Source organism: Myxocyprinus asiaticus, chromosome 8 (assembly GCF_019703515.2).
Source record: "Myxocyprinus asiaticus isolate MX2 ecotype Aquarium Trade chromosome 8, UBuf_Myxa_2, whole genome shotgun sequence".
In the NCBI taxonomy this organism is placed as follows: domain Eukaryota; kingdom Metazoa; phylum Chordata; class Actinopteri; order Cypriniformes; family Catostomidae; genus Myxocyprinus; species Myxocyprinus asiaticus.
The window spans coordinates 40,836,279-40,857,333 of NC_059351.1; the positions used below are offsets into that span (position 1 = coordinate 40,836,279).

Here is a 21,055-nt window from a genome sequence, read left to right on the forward strand (position 1 = left end):
ACTCACATTGCTGCTGGGACCCTACTTGTCCTCAATTCCCTTTGGCAGAGTTTCTGTTAGAGCCATTAGGTGCAGAGGATGGTACCCTTCCAGAAGGACTGCTTGTTTCGCCTACCCTTTTGTAGGTTGAACATGGTGTTTTTTATGCCCCCATTACTAATGTGGGCAGTTAAGATGTCTGGCTTCCTCCTCGGTGGGTAGTGGGTACAGTCCAAGTAGCTTCGGTGGCCTTGGAAGTCGCCCCTTTACATTATTTTTCTATTGACTAGTCCACCCCAGAGTGTACAGGTTTTATATATAACCAGCAAATCTTGCCTTGTGGTGCAACAGAGGGGTTTGAACTGCCATGGCTTGATGGGCTGTCTGAGTACTAAACAGCCAAAGCTAAGTTCCTACTCCTTTTATACTGCAATTTGTTTTCTAGAGATGTAAGTGATCTAGGGTGTACAAAGTTGATTACCCACAAGATCCCATTGATGGATGATGTTCCTGTTTTGCAGATCTCCCACCACCTTTCCCCGTCCCAGTATGACTTGGTAAAAGCACATATCAAACAGTTGTTGGACAGTCAGATTGTCAGGGAGATTAGTAGTCCTTAATATTCCCAATTGTGGTGGTTACAAAAAGGATTGATGCATAAGATTATGTATGTGTTGATAATGGACAATTTAATGCAAAGATGCATAAGGATGCCTACCCCCTGCCTCAGACTGAGGAATCGTTAGATGCACTTTTAGGGGCAAAGTAGTTTTCTACCCTCGATCTTGCTAGCGGCTACAGTCAGGTGCTTGTGGTAGAGAAAGATAAAGCTAAGACTGCATTTTGCAATCCATTTGGCCTGTTCAGATTTAATCGTATGCTTTTTGACCTTTGTTATGCACCAGGTACCTTTCAGCGCCTAATGGAGCACATGTTTGGTGATCAGTATTACCATTCATGACGATGAAATTGTGTTTTCCTCTTCGGTCAGTCAGCATCTTGAGTGACTGGAAGAGGTGTTTTACCAGCTCAAACAACAAGGGCTTAAAGTTAAGCTGTCAAAGTGTCAAAATTTGGACATGTGGTGTCTGCTAAGGGAGTGGCAACTGATCCTTGTAAGGTGGAGGTTGTATGGGAGTGGAAGCGCCCTGCCCATTTAGCAGAGTTGCATTCATTTCTTGATTTCACAAGTTATTTTCACAGATTTGTTAGAGGTCTTTGCAACTTTAAACATTGTTTGATTACAGCCTCAGTCTTGGTTTATGCATACTTTACAAAGCCATTTGTATTAGAAGTGGACGCTAACCATGGGGGGCTAGGGGCTGTGCTCTCTCAGGAGTGTGAGGGTAAAATCAGGCCTATTGCTTTTGCTAGTTGAGGCCTGAAGCCCACAGAAAGAAATATGGATAACTACAGATCTATAAAGCTGGAGCTTCTGGCTGTTAAATGGGCAGTAACAGGAAAGTTCAGGGAATATCTGTTGGGTAGTAATTTCATCATCTTCACAGACAATAATCCATTAAGCCATCTTCAGACAGTAAATTGGGGGTAATGAAATAGAGGTGGGCTTCCCAATTGGCTTCTTTTAATTTTACAATTGTGTATTGTCCAGGCCGCAGTAAAGGTAATGCCAAGGCAATACCTAGATAGGTTTGCACCAGGAACAGAAGTTCCATCTACCCTGGCAGGGCAGTGTTCCAAGTCTGTGCCTGATGGTGCGGATTTCAGTTGCAATGAGATTATTACTCTGGCAGGCCGGTCTATTAGGGATTTGGCTGTGTTATGGGAATTGGATCCAGTAATTGGTCCAGTATTGCGGTTTTGTCAAGACGGTAGGCAGCCTGGGTCAGAAGAGAGTGATGCTTTGTTGACTGGAAGTAAGGAGTTGCTTCAACAAAGGGAACAGTTGGTAGAAAAAGAAGGGGTGCTCTACCATGTGGTTCATTTGCCTGTGGAAAGTAAAGAAACTTTGTAGTTTGTGCTTTGTCAGTGCTTTCAGGAAGAAGTGCTTTGAAGTCATCATGATGGCCATGTGCATCAGGGCATCGATCATACCCTCCAGCTAGTCCATAACTGATGTTTTTGGCCAGGTATGATGAAAAGGGTAGAGCAGTGGTGCCAACAGTGCATAAGGTGTGTCCTGAGTAAGGCCATACAGCCAAAGATTAGGTTTTACCAGGGTACACTACAAGCCTCTCTGCCTCATGATATCCTGGCAATAGATTTTACCATTCTGGAGCCGGTTAGTGATGGTAGGGAAAATTAACTTATTCTTACAGACATGTTTTCTAAGTACATTTAGGCTATAGCTACCAGAGATCAAAGAGCTAGTACGGTTGCCCAGGTACTGATACAACACTGGTTTAATCGTTTTGGTCCCCTAGGTAGAATTCATTCGGACCAGGTACAAAATTGTGAAATTATGCAAATTTAGCAACTTTTAGCAATACCACAAAGAGGTATTGGCCTCACTATATGTTACAGATTACTTATGCTTTTACAGTGCATCCGGAAAGTATTCACAGCGCTTCACTTTTTCCACATTTTGTTATATTACAGTCTTATTCCAAAATGGATTAAATTCATTATTTTCCTCAAAATTCTACAAACAATACCCCATAATGACAACATGAAAGAAGTTTGTTTGAAATCTTTGCAAATGTATTAAAAAAAAAATAAAAAAAATAAATAAAAAATCACATGTACATAAGTATTCACAGCCTTTGCTCAATACTTTATTGGAGCACCTTTGGCACCAATTACAGCCTCAAGTCTTTTTGAGTATGATGCTACAAGCTTGGCACACCTATTTTTGGGCAGTTTCTTCCATTCTTCTTTGCAGGACCTCTCAAGCTCCATCAGGTTGGATGGGGAGCGTCGATGCACAGCCATTTTCAGATCTCTCCAGAGATGTTCGATCGGGTTCAAGTCTGGGCTCTGGCTGGACCACTCAAGGACATTCACAGAGTTGTCCCGTAGCCAATCCTTTGTTATCTTGGCTGTGTGCTTAGGGTCATTATCCTGTTGGAAGATAAACCTTCGCCCCAGTCTGAGGTCCAGAGCACTCTGGAGCAGGTTTTCATCAAGGATGTCTCTGTACATTGCTGCATTCATCTTTCCCTCAATCCTGACTAGTATCCCAGTTCCTGCCACTGAAAAACATCCCCACAGCATGATGCTGCCACCATGCTTCACTGTAGGGATGGTATTGGCCAGGTGATGAGCGGAGCCTGGTTTCCTCCAGGCATGACACTTGCCATTCAGGCCAAAGAGTTCAATCTTTGTTTCTCATGGTCTGAGAGTCCTTCAGGTGCCTTTTGGCAAACTCCAGGTGGGCTGTCGTGTGCCTTTTACTGAGGAGTGGCTTCCGTCTGGCCACTCTACCATACAGGCCTGATTGGTGGAGTGCTGCAGAGATGGTGGTTCTTCTGGAAGGTTCTCCTCTCTTCACAGAGAAATGCTGGAGCTCTGTCAGAGTGACCATCAGGTTCTTGGTCACCTCCCTGACTAAGGCCTTTCTCCCACGATCGCTCAGTTTGGCCAGGCGGCCAGCTCTAGGAAGAGTCCTGGTGGTTCCAAACTTCTTCCATTTACGGATGATGGAGGCCAATGTGCTCATTGGGACCTTCAATGCTGCAGAAATGTTTCTGTACCCTTCCCCAGATCTGTGCCTCGATACAATCCTGTCTCAGAGGTCTACAGACAATTCCTTGGACTTCATGTTTTGGTTTGTGCTCTGACATGCACTGTTAACTGTGGGACCTTATACAGACAGGTGCGTGTCTTTCCAAATCATGTCCAATCAACTGAATTTACCACAGGTGGACTCCAATCAAGTTGTAGAAACATCTCAAGGATGATCAGTGGAAACAGGATGCACCTGAGCTCAATTTTGAGTGTCATGGCATAGGCTGTGAATACTTATGTACATGTGATTTTTTTCGTTTTTTATTTATAATACATTTGCAAAGATTTCAAACAAACTTCTTTCATGTTGTCATTATGGGGTATTGTTTGTAGAATTTTGAGGAAAATAATGAATTTAATCCATTTTGGAATAAGGCTGTATCATAACAAAATGTGGAAAAAGTGAAGCGCTGTTAATACTTTCCGGATACACTGTATACTACTGCCCATCATGCCACAGTCATAACTCCGTTTTACTTAATGTTTGGTTGTGACCTTAGGTTGTCTGTAGATTTTTTGCTGGGAAGGAATGAGAATGATGATTTTAGTCCTAACACTACAGAAGAGTGGGTTCAAATGCACCAGAAGAACTTGAGAGCAGCACATGACCATGTGAGGCAGCAGCTACAGACAAAGGCAGAAATGCATCATCAAAAGCATGATGACTTATCATGACCTGCACTTAGTCCCATGAATATATCAGGCCGTTACCCAGTGCTGCCCCGCTGAGATGGTCTGCTAGGTCTACAGCCAGGTACCATTTTAATCTTCACAGATTGCCACAGTCTGCGGTTTTAGGGCAGCTGGCAATACTAGAAGACATTTAAGTTTTATTGTGTTTTGTCATCGTTGGGGCAATGACAAAATTGTAGGGGGTGGACTGTAGCAAAGTAGGAGGGGAGGGGCCATAATTTAGTCTAGTCATTGCGATTAGGTGAAGTGATTTATAGAACAGGCAAGATCGGAAAACAGCTGGGGTCCTCGTAGCACCAGTTAGCTCTTGCGGTTGTACACCATTTTGCACGTATCCTGCCCAGATGGAGTATGTGAAGTGCGTGTGTTTCCGTGTGGTTTTGAGGTTTTATATTGGTTTTCGTGCTGATGAATTTAAGCCATGTTTTCAAGTGCACAATTACATTGTTTGCTGGTATATAAAAAAGCTGCCTAATTGAGCCATTGGACCCTTATTTGTTTGTTTGGCTGGTGCTGTATAAGTGTTTGGATATTTCTGTTGCCAGTTGCTTTTCATTTCTTTTCATTTTGTTTGATTTTTGGTGTTTGTTGAACTATTACTGCACCCAGTTGGTGAAAGTATTGTCGTTGTTTTTTCTTCTTTGCTTTTTTAAAGCTAATTGCTAATTGCTGGCTAGGGGAGTTTTCCTTTTTTCGTTCTTTCTTTTTTTGCATTTCTTTGTTAATTGTTTATTTTTTGGATTGTGTTAAAGGCTTTGCCTGTAACCAGGAGCCCGTTCTTCATACTTTGCTTAATACATCTGAGATGATATGACGTATTCCAGATCTTCGTGATAATTCCTCTTTAGCTAATTCTGTTCTTCAAACACATTCGCGGATTGATTAGCATATCTGAATTTAATTGTCTGAGATAATTGCGCGTTCCTGTGTTTACTGACAAGGGCACATGTATCGATACTCGAAATCATGATCAGCAATGCAGTGATTGGTTGGCGACGCAACAGACCAATTTAATAAAGTCATAAACTTTAGTAAAAATATGAATATGAAATAAATCATTATATGTATTTATTTCTTGATATACACGCATATAAGAGATTTGTTATGTCTATGTATATAACATTGTAAATATATACATAAACTTATACAGGCCTATAAAGTAGTTAAATTTATCCTACAACATATTTCTGCATTAACTAATTTATAGAGAGCCGTAACATTAATGTTAATCCCGGCCAAAAGTAATCTTAAAAAATGAAAAATGGCCTAAGCGGCCAAAATAAATAGAGAAGGCTGAAGAGTTGTGAATAAATTAAATGTGTAACATTATTTTCAATTGCACATACTTTTGATTTGCATCTTTTTATTATTATTATTTGTACTTATTATAATGTACTTACCTACGTGAACTTTGCAAATGCATGGGGGCATAATAAAAGCTCTCTTTAAAAGCCTGCGTTCTTACATGGCCAGAAAAATACGATGACGAAAATCATGTAAGATTTCTTATTATGTAAGGGGGTTATCATGGACACTTTTCTAAAGGCACAAATGCAGGTATCGCTCTTTCATTAAGTTATTTGCATCTGTTGAGCTGTAAAGGGCACTAAGAACAGACAACCTTAAAGTCTATGAATGACACTTTTTTTTTTTTTTTGGAAATATTTTGAAAAAGACTATGGAAAAAATATGAAGCAGATTAATGCCTCATTACTAAAGCAGTACATCTAAATGTGCAAAATGGGCTGTACTTATTATTATCTACAATTTTATTATTTATAAATATATATAATTATACTAAACTTATTATCATCTCTTCTTCAAAAGGGTGCTCTCATAAGAATAATGCAGAGGCTGGGACAGACTTCCAGAATCGCATCTGCTTATAAAGGTGCGATCTAATCCTGTTTAGTTTACGTTCAATAAGCCAGCTAACTCCATAATCAACGTACGAAGAACGGGCCCCAGGACAGATTAGATAGGCACCTCTGTTTGGCGACCAGAAGGGTTATTATTAGGGTTTTATGTGTCCCACAGTTAATGTGAGTGTAGTGTGGTGTATCACTGACTGTGAAAGTGGCGTGACTTATTCTTCATTCATTGGGTTTTTTAAGGGATTGAAGTTTGCTGTGTCCACTGATGATATGCAGTGAATGTTCACATGTGTATGTAGCTCTGTAGTTCTCAGAACAGTCCAAGAAGGAGAATTGGCTGTCTTTTGTCATGGCCAGCCCATCTAAAAATTACCAATGCTTTAAAATACTTTTATTTTTTTTATTTATTTTTTTTACACAGAATAAAGGTATTATTTTTATATTACTTTGGCTGTCTGATTACTAGGGTTCCCCTTGGTTCTAAGGTAAATTCAAGGGATGGCAGAGTCCTTCAGGTGTTACATTTAAATAGGCCTAGGTGTCCCTTTGGGTGTTACATTTAAATAGGCCTAGGTGTACAGTTTATAAAGAAATCTATAAGCAAATACCCTTTCACTCAAATGCCTTACTTTTCTCTAAAATGAGAAACCTTCCACCAAATCATAAATTATTTGTGTTGGATAGTTTAGCAAGCCAAAAAAGAGGTTGTTAAATTCAGAGTGACCATGAGTGAAGATACAACAGCTCACACAATTTAGCAGATAGCGCAGTTCACCTCAGCACAACCCAACAACAGTGCATGAATAACAACACCAATTCTTACCTGACCAAAGACAGATGCCACGATGGGTCTGAGTTTCCTGCGCTCCGTCTCGCCTTTGAAGGGTTCCTCCTCAGGGTCAGTGGGCGAGTTTAGGCTGAGGGTCTTGGTTTTAGGTGGGCGTTTGAAGCTGCCACCTGAGGACGTGCTCCATCTCCTCAGCTTCTCTATCTTCTTCCTAAAGGATCCCTATATATAAGAGTAAGGAGAAAAGCATTTGATGACTGAAGTAGGGTACAACGGGGAGTTCGTTTTGGTGGTTCGTAAAAGTTTGTCAGGGTGAACTTTTAGGAAAACTTCTGACCAGCTGCTAAACACCATCTTTCTGTCACTGGTCCTACTTTGAGGCCGACAGCTAATTCTGCTTATGTTCTTCAGTCATTCAAAATCAGTCAACATGAACACACCGGCATGCAGAGTTATTAGCGAGCTGTTGCAAATTTACCCACATCTGTACGATCGTTTACGTAGAGACATTTTACAAGTATGTCATGTGTTTTTTTGTTTAATTAGTCTACAAAAGGAATAAAATCTACTCAAATACTCTCAAGTGCCCATTCACTCACGTGCCATCTGCAGCGAAAGCCATTCACACATCTGCCCACAGTAAGACATGACTCTCTTATCATCATTCTTTTGTCTGTTATTTCCCCATTTGCACTCTTTTATACACCCACTTTGCAGTAGTATCATCAAAAATTACAATAACAGAGTGTAATCTGTGCATATTATGACCACGTATAGCGTGATGTTAACTAAATAGCGTCATGAAATTGGAATGTAAACATGACAAGTAAAACATTTTCTACTGCATATACTGTAAATTATTTTAAATCATCATCGAGTGGTAAAACTATTTATTTTACTGATGTGAGTTCTACTAATAAAATGAGGCATAAAGTAATTGATAACACATTTTATTGTCACATTATTTAAGGTTTTTCATGTTGTCTTGAGTGTCCTCATATTTAAATGTACCTCTAAATGCCACCCACAGCAGTGTGGCGGGTCTCTGAATGTTTGCAAACAGTATACCATTGCTTGGCTGTTTCGAACTTCTTTTTACCCCTGAACGAAGAACGAAGAAGAACTTCTACGGAAGTATATTGGGGCCTTTAGAGGCTACAAGAGTAAAAAATACATAAAATCCCAAATTCAGTTTATTGTTCAACCAAATTCTCAATAATAACCAGAAAAATAAAACTAAAATTTGGTGCATAACACGAGACTTTTAAACAAACACACATGGGACATTTATTTTGAAATGAAGGAGACATGGCTCCATAACAATGCTCCCTTTTTAGTATTAACCTAACTAAGATTTTAATAGCCTAAATATTTAACAAATTAATGATATATACACTACTGGTCAAAAGTTTTGAAACACTTGACTGAAATGTTTCTCATGATCTTAAAAATCCTTTGATCTGAAGGCGTATGCTTAAATGTTTGAAATTAGTTTTGTAGACAAAAATATAATTGTGCCACCATATTCACTGATTTCATTATAAAACTAAAATTTAATTAAAAAAAAAGTTTTTGTAATTGATGACTTGGACCAAATAATAATGAAAAGCAGCCAATAAGTGCCCAACATAGATGGGAACTCCTTCAATACTGTTTAAAAAGCATCCCAGGGTGACACCTCAAGAAGTTGGTTGAGAAAATGTCAAGAGTACATGTCTGCAAATTCTAGGCAAAGGGTGACTACTTTGAAGATGCTAAAATATAACACAGTTTTGATTTATTTTGGATTTTGTTTAGTCACAACATAATTCCCATAGTTCCATTTATGTTATTCCATAGTTTTGATGACTTTACTATTATTCTATGTGGAAAAAATAATTATAATAATGAATGAAGTGTTTCAAAACTTTTGACCAGTAGTGTATATATATATATATATATATATATATATATATATATATATATATATATATATATATATATATATATACTGTATATACAGTTGTGCTCAAAAGTTTGCATACCCTTGGAGAATTGGTAATATATGTACTATTTTGAAAGAAAACATGAGTGAGCAGGCAAAACACATTTATTTTATTTCTTATGGGATTCATATTCAACTGTAGGTTATAGCAGAATGGCACAATCATAAAACAAAACATGGCAACAAAGAAAAAAAATGAAATGACCCCTGTTCAAAAGTCTGCATACCCTTAGTTCTTAATACTGTGTATTGCCCCCTTTAGCATCAATGACAGCGTGCAGTCTTTTGTAATAGTTGTCTATGAGGCCCCAAATTCTTGCAGGTGGTATAGCTGCCCGTTCGTCTTGGCAAATGCCTCCAGGTCATGCAAAGTCTTTGGTCGTCTTGCATGAACCGCACGTTTGAGATCTCCCCAGAGTGGCTCAATGATATTAAGGTCAGGAGACTGTGATCACCACTCCAGAACCTTCACCTTTTTCAGCTGTAACCACTGGAGGGTCAACTTGGCCTTGTGCTTAGGGTCATTGTCATGCTGGAAAGTCCAAGAGCGTCCCATGTGCAGCTTTCGTGCAGAAGAATGCAAATTGTCTGCCAGTATTTTCTGATAACATGCTGCATTCATCTTGCCATCAAATTTCACAAGATTCCCTGTGACTTTAGAGCTCACACCCCCCAAAACATCAGTGAGCCACCACCATGCTTCACAGTGGGGATGGTATTCTTTTCACTATAGGCCTTGTTGACCCCTCTCCAAACATAGCGCTTATGGTTGTAACCATAAAGCTCTATTTTGGTCTCGTCACTCCAAATTACAGTGTGCCAGAAGCTGCGAGGCGTGTCAAGGTGTTGTTGGGCATATTGTAACTGGGCTTTTTTGTGGCATTGGCGCAGTAAAGGCTTCTTTCTGGCAACTCGACCATGCAGCTCATTTTTGTTCAAGTATCGTATTGTGCTCCTTGAAACAACCACACCGTCTTTTTCCAGATCAGCCTGTATTTCTCCTGAGGTTATATGTGGGTTTTTCTTTGTATCCCGAACAATTCTTCTGGCAGTTGTGGCTGAAATCTTTCTTGGTCTACCTGACCTTGGCTTCATATCAAGAGATCCCTGAAATTTCCACTTCTTAATAAGTGATTGAACAGGGGCCTGGGTAGCAGTGGTAAAGGACGCTGGCTACCACCCCTGGAGTTCACTAGTTCACTAGTTCGAATCCCAGGGTGTGCTGAGTGACTCCAGCCAGGTCTCCTAAGCAACCAATTGGCCCAGTTGCTAGGGAGGGTAGAGTCACGTGGGGTAACCTCCTCGTGGTCGCTATAATGTGGTTCGTTCTCGATGGGGCGCGTGGTGAGTCGAGCGTGGATGGCGCAGTGGATGGCATGAAGCCTCCACATGCGCTATGTCTCCGTGGCAATGCACTCAACAAGTGAAAAGATGCGCGGGTTGACGGTCTCAGACGTGGAGGCAACTGGGATTCATTCTCCGCCACCCGGATTGAGGCAAATCACTACGTGACCACGAGGACTTAAAAGCACATTGGGAATTAGACATTCCAAATTGGGAGAAAAAGGGGGAAAAAAATAAAAATTACAAATAAAAATAAATAAAAGAATAAGTGATTGAACAGTACTGACTGGCATTTTCAAGGCTTTGGATATCTTTTTATATCCTTTTCCATCTTTATAAAGTTCCAATACCTTGTTACGCAGGTCTTTTGACAGTTCTTTTCTGCTTTCTGCTCAGTATCTAGCCTGCTCAGTGCATCCACGTGAGAGCTAAAAAACTCATTGACTATTTATATCACAGACACTAATTGCAATTTAAAAAGCCACAGGTGTGGGAAATTAACCTTTAATTGCCATTTAAACCTGTGTGTGCCAAACATTCAAGGGTATGTAAACTTTTGATCAGGGCCATTTGGGTGATTTCTGTTATCGTTATGATTTAAAAAGGAGCCAAACAACTATGTGATAATAAATGGCTTCATATGATCACTATCCTTAAATAAAAGACAGTTATTTTGCATGATCAGTCATATTTTCAAAATCAAGGTTATGGTATGCAAACTTTTGAGCACAACTGTATATATACAGTAATGTGCAAAAGTCTTAGGCACATAAGATGTTTAACAAAAACATTTGTCTTAAGATTGTTATTTATATCTTTAGCTGTAGTGTGTCAATAGGAAAAATACATTTTAGACTCCCAAACATTCCTTCTGCAAATAGAATAGAATAGAAGAACATGTAGCCCTGCAACAGATGGCATTGCCCCACAGAGCCCCCCACTGAACATCGAGTCAGTCTGGGATTACATGAAGAGACAGAAGCAATTGAGACAGCCTAAATATATACAAGAACTGTGGCAAATTCTCCAAGAAGCTTGGAATATCCTATCTGCCAACAGCCAAGAAAAACTGTGTCCAGGTGTCCCTAGGAGAATTGGTGCTGTTTTGAAGGCAAAGTTTGTCACACCAAATATTGATTTAGCTTTTTTTATGTTTACTTGACTTTGGATGAAGTTAATTGAAAAATGTAAACTAATTATGGTAGTATTTTTTGAAGAAATCCTCACTATGCAAAATTTTTCACAAGTGCCTAAAACTTTTGCACAGTACTGTATATAGTTTCTTATTTTTTCAGAAGATTTGAAGTTGGAGATATGATGATATATGTGCTGATGGGGCACATTCAAATATAGTTACATTTTTCTTTACATACCCTTACATACCCCAACACTTATCTAATCAATATAACAAAATATGAATTGAAGTAAGGATAAAATATGGAAGAATATTTTCAATGAGGAAAAATGTAGATGCAGCAAAACCCATATGAATGTTTTTGTTGAACTTCTAGAGGCTGCTGTTATACTGTAGAACTAAGCAGTTCTAACTGTAGAATCCTGAAGCGCTGGCCACAGAGGAGAACAGAGAAATAAAAAAATAAAAAAATAAAAAAATCGCCAACTATCGGCATAGAACTATTGGCACTGATTGATTGATTGAAAACCGATATATCATTCTACTTCTAGACTGAAGTTCAATAGCTGTCAAAACCCTTGATACACCTGATTTGTCTGTCTGTCTGTTAAGACCATACAACCTTCAAACCTTTTAAGAAAAGTCTTTGTCAGACAAGACTATGTGTGTTGAGCCAACATTTAAAGCTTGACTTAAAAAAACGTTCTCTTTCTGGTTAAATTACACATAATGCAGTTGATTTTCTTTGAATTTCAATTATTTTTAATTCAATTTCCTTAAATTCACATTTGAATTACAATTTTGTGTGATGTTTGCTACATCTTTTCAAATGCAGGATTTGAACTGGAATTTAAAAGGCAATCTCAAATCAATTCTGAACGGCGCACAACCCTGTAAGAAACATATGAAAACATATTTTAAGGTCAATCTGCCACACTGTACATTTTCAATACATTTTGTTGTGCTCAACCACATATCTACTGTATATACTGCAGAAATAGAAAGAGTAGTATGGTAGTATGCCATTCCGAACTCAGCCAATGAAACAAACAAACATGCATGCCAGTTCAGAGGTCACGTACCTTTTTGACAATCTTGTCTTGGGGGATCTCAATGGTTTCCATGCTGCCTGATTCCGTTGACATTTTCCTCTGATATGGGCTTTAAGGTCTTTTCTGTGGCTCTTTGTTTCTGCCACCCCCTCTCTTTTTATATCCTGTTGCAGAATATTGCATTGAGGATTTCAGTCTCCTGAACATCACTCGCTCCTCCTCTCACTTTCTCTCTCTCTCTCTCTCTCTCTCTCACACACACACACACACACACACACAGTCTTTATTTCATTCAGTCTCCCACAATCTGTAATATCACTAATATTGCCCCTCCCCCCTCTCTCACTTACTCTCATTCATATGACTCTGACATAACTTTAACAATGAATTCATAAGCAAAAATACATTTAAACAGCCAGCTCATCAATATGCTATTCATTGTGTTTGTGTATTTTAGTCTCCAGGAAAAAGAAAACCTATTCTCCAAATGTGTCATTCATATTCAGTGTCAATTTATTCCTCAAACTCATTTGTGTGTGTGTTCATGTGTGTGTGTGTTACAAAGGCCTGTAGACAAAGAAGGTAAATGTATCTTTTATTCAATTACTATTTTTGTTGTCTCATCAGACATGTTGCGATTACAATGTAGATGCAGAAAATTGTTTCATCGCTCATTATTTCTCCTGGTTTACATATGATTTAATCCTTTATCCTGTCTCCTGCGCACTTTCAAAATCCTCTTACACGTTCATATTCTTGCCTGCAATTTTTCATCCTCTATTCCCACACAACACCATTTTTTCACTTTTACACACATACGTATATGGGTCATTGACAAATAATACGGACGTGACTTTAATCAAGATTAAATGGCGTTCTAAATAAATGTTCAGGAGGCACAGATTCATCTATTCTGTCATCCTCAAAGAGAGAGATTTGAATATATGACTCTGTAATCAGTAGCAAAATTGAAAATAGACCCCGATTAGATAATGTCATTTTGTGTGGTATTTCTAACCATATTAGTTTTGATGTTCTTTTCTTTACATTATAATTAACGATGATGTGTCTGTAATGATGGCAGACTGGAGAAGGCAGGCTCTAATTGCAGATTTTAATGGAAAAACTCAGACACAAAACATTCGAGAAAGTGCTAAACCTGAACACAAAGCTACATTACAGACAAGATAAACAGAACAAGAACCGACAATGAACGGAGGAAAACACAGGGATTAAATACACAGACTAATGAGCAAAAAAGGAACACCTGGGACTAATGATCACAAGAACCAATGAACAAAGACAAAGAAAAGAACTACAAAACCCATAATCAAATGAAAGACACACACAGTCAACAATAAGCAAACATAGCAACCCCTGATGGTCACCAGGGTAATCCTTCAGAGCCCCCCCAACTAATGAGCAGGTCCTGAAGCTCCTTAAAACATACAACAAAAATAGTTCCTGGGAGGCTCAGGTGATGGAGCTACAGGAGGCAAGGGCTCAGAAGTCAGCAAGGCACTAGGGGACTTGAGGGGCAGAGCCATGGAAGACTCGAGGGGCAGAGCCGCTGGACAGGTGTCAGCAGAGTGGACCGAGGCCGCTTGACAGGCATCATACTAGAAGTAGGCAGTGCTGGGCACTGAACAGACTGGTAGCTCATGTCTGACAGGTGCTGGCCACTGGACTGAGCAACAGACTGGTCGACAGCCTCGGGGAACCGGACAGGCTCGTCGACTGCCTCGGGGAACCGGACAGGCTCGTCGACTGCCTCGGGGAACCGGACAGGCTCGTCGACTGCCTCGGGGAACCGGACAGGCTCGTCGACTGCCTCCGTGGCCGTGAGCACTGGCTACGGCATGGGAATGACCTCCATGGCCAGGAGCGTTGGCAGCAACTGGGAAGCAGGAGCACTTCTCCTTTTCCGGATGGCCAGGAGCACGTTGACCATGGCAGGCGTGGTCAGCTGGACCGCTGAGTTGGGGACCACTGGAACCTCAGTTATGGGAATCTCTGAGGAGGGAGCCTTGAGAGCCGCATGGGGACAGAAACAGTGCCCCACTGTGTAGGGGGAGGAACTTAGCAGTAGGGCATAATCTATGTACTTTTCCAAAGTACAGTTAAAGCTGCCTCCTGGCATACATAACTTGATGGGCTTGTTGAACCAAAATCGAATTAGGTCCTTTAACACAAGCTCTCTCCATTTTACACAATCTGCATGGGCACAACAAAAGATCAGTGAACTCTTCAATTGTTTCACCCTCCTGCTTCATAGATATCAGTTCCACTGCTGGATCCATTTCTTTGGTAGGTTCTTCTGTAAAGTTGGCAGACTGGAGAGGCAGGATCCAATTGCAGCTTTTAATGGAAAAATTCGAAGACACACAAAACACTAGAGAAAGCACTAATCTTGAACACAAAGCTACATTACTGACCAGATGAACAGAACAAGAACCAACAATGAACAGAGGAAAACACAGGGATTAAATACACAAAGACTAATGTGCAAACAAGGAATACCTGGGATTAATGAACACAAGAACCAATGAACAAAGACAAGGAAAAGAACTACAAAACCCATAATCAAACAAAAGACACGAAGTGAACAATAAACAAACATAGCAACTCCTGGTGGTCGCCAGGGTAATCCTTACAGTGTCATGCCACAGGACAATTTTTACATTTCAAATACACTTGAAATTTGCTGGAAAAAAAAATTCAACACTTTGAATAAGCCTAGATCATTTTATGTTTTTGACTAAATCTGCGGTCTTTGATGCATGCAGACAAATACTAATAATCTGACTGACAAAAAGACCTACAAGTCATGTCAACAACTCATACAACCTTCTGCATCCATCTTCTGAAGTATTGAATAAGGGACCAAGTGTCATGACAAGCAGCAGTTTAAATAAGTGGAGGTTAACCTCACATTCCATAGCAAAGCTTTTGTTTAGAGGTGTTGAAGATAATGGCTTGTTCTGAGAGACTAGCCTATATGGCCCACACATAAACAATAATGTTATGTAAGACCAGATGGGGAAAATTCACTGATGCAACTCAACTGATCTCCCTGGAACATTTAGTTCTGATCTCAAGGACCTTCTGTCACACCCACAGAGATGTTAGAAACACAATGAATTGATAATCAGACCAGTGCAACAATCAAGTTGTTCAAGGGCAGCTTACGGTAATTCAATAGGAGCCATGTTAAAGAGCACAGAAATGAATATGGATAAGTATTACAGGGCACAGGCTAGTAGGTATGTTCATACAGTATAGTCTGAATTAGGCTAGAAATTAAGATAAAATTAACAAAATTAGGGTTTTTTCCACTAAAGATGACATTGTTATGAAAGTTTAGATAGATGGACGGATGGGCAGAGACAGACTGACAGACAGATAGATAGATAGATAGATAGATAGATAGATAGATAGATAGATCAAGCTGCTAGTGACGCATATTGAGTTTTAAGGTTTCAAACTTTTAAAACAAAGACAATTTATGGCGACCACCATTTGTGCTATCATTTAAGGCTTCTGCACATTTCTTACGAAATCAAGGAACGAATGAGTGTGACATCCTTTAGAACAAAATCTGGCTAAAAAGGTGTTTTTGAGTTTGTTTCCGTGGTTCGTAACAGCTCGCCATGGTGAACTTTCAGGAAAAGGTTCCTGGATACAGAGGAACGGCCGCCGTCCACAAGGGGAGGAGGGGCTCCCTGCCGGCCGCCTGGGGAGGTGGAGCCGCTGCCAGGGGCGGAGGATCTCCCTACCGGCCACCAAAACGCGGAGGGGTGTTCCATCTGCCATGGGTCGGAGGACTTGCTCCGGTCTGCCTGGGGAGGAGCAGCTGTCATCCACCAGAGGGTGGAGGAGTTATCGAGGACCAGGCGACAGCGTGTCCGAGAACTGGAGAGCAAGTTTTTTCCTCTCTCTCCTCTCTCTCTCTCTCTCTCTCTCACTGTCGCTCTGCCTTGCCCTTTCCCTCTCCTTTTTTTTTTTTTTTCCCCCTCCCCAGCTCTAGAGAGGTGGGGAAAAGTCTGCCGGCAGGCGGGGCCAGAAGGGATGTACGTCATGCTGGGGGTTCCCTGGCCTGAGGCAAAGGAGGGAGGAGTGTGATGAGGAGGAGGGTGGGGCCGTGCCGTGCCCCAATTGGGCTAATCAGCCAAGGAGAGGGATAAGTGCAGCTTTGAGAGAGAGAGAGCCACCCGCAGCTGCCATGTGTGCGTTTGTGTTGTGTGTCTTTTTGTTTTATTAAATATTACTTTGACTGTTCAGCCGGTTCCCGCCTCCTCCTTTCCCATTTTAACCTTGTTACAGTTAGTTTACCCAAAAATGAAAATTCTCTCATCGTTTACTCACCCTCATGCCATCCCAGGTGTATATGATCTTTGTTCTTCAGCGGAACTCATTTGAAGAAAAATAGAAAAACTATTTGAGCTCAGTAGGTCTTTAAAATGCAAGTGGATGGGGATCAGTCCTTTTGAAGCTCCAAAAAGATCAGACAGTTAGCATAAACGTCAACAATAAAACTCCAGCGATTAAATTAATGTCTTCTAAAGTGACACGATTGCTTTTGGTGTGAGTGGCGAGTAACTCCGTTGCTCTTACCAGCCACTTTGGCGGGTGACCTTTTTTTTTAGGGTTTTTTATGCATTGAAAATTCTATGAATGTCAGGCAACTCAGAGCCACTGGCGAAGCAAATTTAATGGTACTCATGCCTCTTATAAACTAGAGAAATCTCAGACGGAGCATTTGATGCATAGGGTGCATTTGGAAGGCATGTACTACAGAGGAAAGAGGCGGTCACGGATAGAGATGGCTATTTAAAATGTATCTTTTTGACAATGTACCAGTAAACGCTGAAACTCTTTTTCAGGCTCTCTCTCCACAATTACTATCTTTTTAGCCTGATAGACAAATAATAGAGCACAGGGAATGAATACACTGCATGTTTGAGTTTGTCCGCTATGTTTTTATTTATTTTTCAATGGCTGTGTCTCATTTGGAAGGCTGCGTGCTAGGTAGGACGTGTCCTTTGGAAGCTGCAGTATACCGAGCGTCCTCCTTTAAACAAGTCTCGTTTAAACGAGACGGCCTTCGTAGGACAAAATCAAACGGAACGTATCATGGTTGCTATGACAGCACGCCACTCTTTAACAAGCGCGAGCGCTTCGAGTGAGAAGGTAACAAAGTCCCTTTAGAAGGGAAGGTATGAGGTACATTTTAGGAGCGTTATAATGATATAAAGAGAAAAGAAAATAGATTTTACAGGTGTACTTTTAGTCTAATACTTTATTTTAATTATATATTACTATCATTATACATATGATATACCCTCCACCCGTCTACTGAGGTACTTAAACTTGGGAATTAACATTATTTGCATTTGAACATCATATTTATGGGCAAATTGGCATCATTTTTAGACATTTCCACTGAAGCAAAGAATTGTGGGTTGTGAGTGCCCACAAAGGATATACCTCTTGCATCCTCCGAATTCCCGTGAAAGAAGGTCGCATTCGAAGTGTCTTATTCGCTTTTCTGAAACGAGATAGCCTCAATGACGTATGCGGCCGACAAATGCGACCTCTGGAAACGAGACACAGCCAATTTCTCAGCACAACTAGTCCCGCCTCTCAAAGATTCCCATTGGTCAACGGATGCCTACAGCATAATGCGTTGCAGCAAAAGTTGAAATGTTTTCAACTTTTAGTAGCATGACGGAGCTTCACTATCTGAAACCCTTGCGTTTTCCCTCTCTGTCCTTATGACTCACCATCCCCTTTGAAATCAATGCATTCGCAGCATTCTTTGATGCAGCATTAACTTTAGTGTGTAGGCGCCCTGAGATGAGCACCTGTGCGGAGTGCAAGAAGCGTGCTTTCGCGCAAAGAGCCACAGTGCAAATTATGTTGGGTGTCTACTGGCGCTTGATGAGCGAAGTGAAGTGAGCGTTTTCAATTCATTCCAATGGGACGCAAAGATGTAACCACATATTCAGGACTGGGTGGGACCAAATGTAAGAATTTAACAATCAACCATGGGAAAACACATATCAGTAGACCACTATTATGAATATGGTGGGGGACATGTCTCCCTCAATGTTTATGGTGGTTATGGCCCTTATGGGACCCGAGCGCACGCTCGCAAGTTGATTCTCATCGGAATTAATTGAAAACAGTGGGCACACTTGCCAGTGGACACGTACGTAAATACCCTTCATTATAAACAGCAATGATGAGGTAAAGAGGAAACAAATAATACACATGATCAGTTTTTAAAATACACATCATCATCCTTACTAAAATGTTTTGGTATTTGTTAATGTTTTACTAAAATTGTTTTTTGACCTGCACTAACTGGTAATGTGTATAGATTCATATTTAATCTATTAGAGTGAATTAGACTTTATTTTTTATTAAACTTCGATAGCGGTGAATAGGAGTGAATGGGAGACCGGCAATTATAATTTATTGCGGTAACACTGCAATGAAGCCCATATTTATAATGCATTGTAAAGGCATTATACATGCATTATACTGCATTCATAATGTCTCATAATACACCTTTTAATAAGTTATAACTTCTCATAAATAATTATAACTACAATTATAATACATTATAAGACTTCCCCTATTCATAGTTATATTAGAAGTATAATGCATTATAACACAAGCAACATCCAATTTTAACACAGCAGAAGCTAATAAAGTTAATTGTATAAGTGCTGTCATGCAAAAGCAGCATAGTATAAACAGTCAAAAGGTTTTATGACACTGTCACATCCTCCAGTTCTGTCCACTTGAGATCCCTTTCCCCTGAGTATTAACACCTTCCTGGACTACATTTCCCAGAATCCCTTTCCTCCTGCCATTCACTCACACACCATTTTTCCATACACTCATCAGCTCCCTGTGTATATATTCACTGCTCAGGCTTCACTTAATTGTGAAGTCTTGCCAATTCACCTCGTTGTCTTGCATTTCTGAGCGTTTATCTACATTGTTTGCCTACCTGTTTATGACCGTAGCCTGTTCTCTGGATTTACCCCTTTGCCTCTCGTATTGGATTTATTGCTTCATGTGGATTTGCTTACCTGGTTTGACCTCTGCCTGTTTCACGCCCCACTCCAGTGGCTCCACCGCCTGAAGGTTACCAATGCGTGGATCACCCGTTGGTACCTGGCACTTCAGCCGTTCAAATTTGAGGTGATCCACAGACCAGGGGTGCAGATGGCTGTGGCTGACTTTCTCTCCAGAAATCGGAGGTGGGGGGAGTTGGCAGGCCAGATGTTGCCCTGGCCTGAGTCGGCCAGTGGGGATATGTGGTGATGGTGGCATGGTCATGTATCTGTCTGCAGGAGAGAGAGAGAGTGGTAAGGCTCATCACCTGGGTTATCATTATCTCTAACACCTGTTTTTTGTTGTAGTGATGGCGGAGGGAGACATAAATGGCGCTAGAGGCGTCAGAGTGAGAGAGAGAGAGAGAGAGAGAGAGAGAGAGAGTGAAACCAGAGAGACTGTTCCTGCATCTGCAGCAATATGACGCGTTTGTGTGTTTTATGTGGTTACTGAGAGCCCTTTTTGTTTAAGTTTTTGAGTTATTAGTTACGTCACTTAATTAATATTCATGAGTAAAGCTGATAAGATTTATATTTTGTTCCCCTGACTTTTTAGATCCTTCCTGTGTCCCTGTCTCCGACAACAACTGTGACTTGAAACAAAGCATTTATGCCACGGTTGTTGGCAGACTACCGTCTACAGAATGTGTTTGGGTAATGCATAAAGTGACTAGCTAGTTAATCACAAGTTTTTAGCTGATAATTTGTGGGTGAGTAATATTTACCACTCACTGCTTCCTGTAAAGTGTCATATCTATTAGCCAATCAGTTGATAGAAGCAGTCTATCAAAAAGATAATGTGTACAAATAATTTAATCTATAACACAGGGTCATCAACATCACTGAGTGAACCCTCAGGGGGCTGAACATGTGGGAAAAGGTGTGGACATATTGTAAAATGTGACTTTTGTTTCCAAAGATCAAAGAGCTCTTTGTCTGAAATTCACACCTACATAGATACAGAATGTATTAAAATGATGCAGCATTGTTCTTGAAAGCTGCATTACTCTAGATAATTGTTTACCTTTTGCAAAAAGGTTAAAAAAAAATTTAAGATATAATATTTAAAATGTAAGAACCTATGTTACAGGACATGCACTGTAAGAAGCAGTTTGGAAATAATAATAATAATAATAATAATAATAGTTTAAAAAAAAATTAAGCAGCATAGACATTTTATATGGCCAAATGTAGCTTTGACCAATCACAACTCATTTCACACAATCAAGACATAGCAGAAACCAATGTTAGCTACCACCTTATTTCTAAAAAGTCTCACATCTTGGAACACTGGTTCTTTCTGTCATCTCATCCATTGTAAGCCTTGGTCAAGTTAGCTGTATGTTAGTTCAAAAACATTTTGGTACTAGTTACAAAATACTTTGTATTTCCC

At 40.2% G+C, this 21,055-nt stretch overlaps 2 protein-coding genes across 5 annotated transcripts in view; one reads left to right on the top strand and one right to left on the bottom strand.

Annotated features, from left to right (window-relative positions):
- Positions 1-12,694, bottom strand: part of LOC127444604 (calcium-binding protein 2-like) — a 59,236-nt gene extending 46,542 nt beyond the window's left edge. The window contains exons 1-2 of the mRNA XM_051704064.1: positions 12,566-12,694; positions 7,057-7,242 (exon numbers count right to left, since the gene is read on the bottom strand). Of these exons, the coding sequence (XP_051560024.1) occupies positions 7,057-7,242; positions 12,566-12,628 (249 nt within the window). The 5' untranslated portion in view covers positions 12,629-12,694. The remainder of the gene's footprint in view (positions 1-7,056; positions 7,243-12,565) is intronic.
- Positions 1-21,055, top strand: part of LOC127444565 (von Willebrand factor A domain-containing protein 7-like) — a 53,157-nt gene that overhangs the window by 2,649 nt on the left and 29,453 nt on the right. Inside the window, exons 1-2 of one of the 4 annotated variants that reach the window (XM_051704006.1) lie at positions 19,772-19,917; positions 20,219-20,316. The exons of 2 other annotated variants lie outside the window; for them this stretch is intronic. The gene's annotated coding sequence lies outside the window, so the exon portion shown is untranslated. Of the gene's footprint in view, positions 1-19,771; positions 19,918-20,218; positions 20,317-21,055 lie in introns of those variants that run through there. One more of the 4 variants, XM_051704007.1, reaches the window with a different exon arrangement.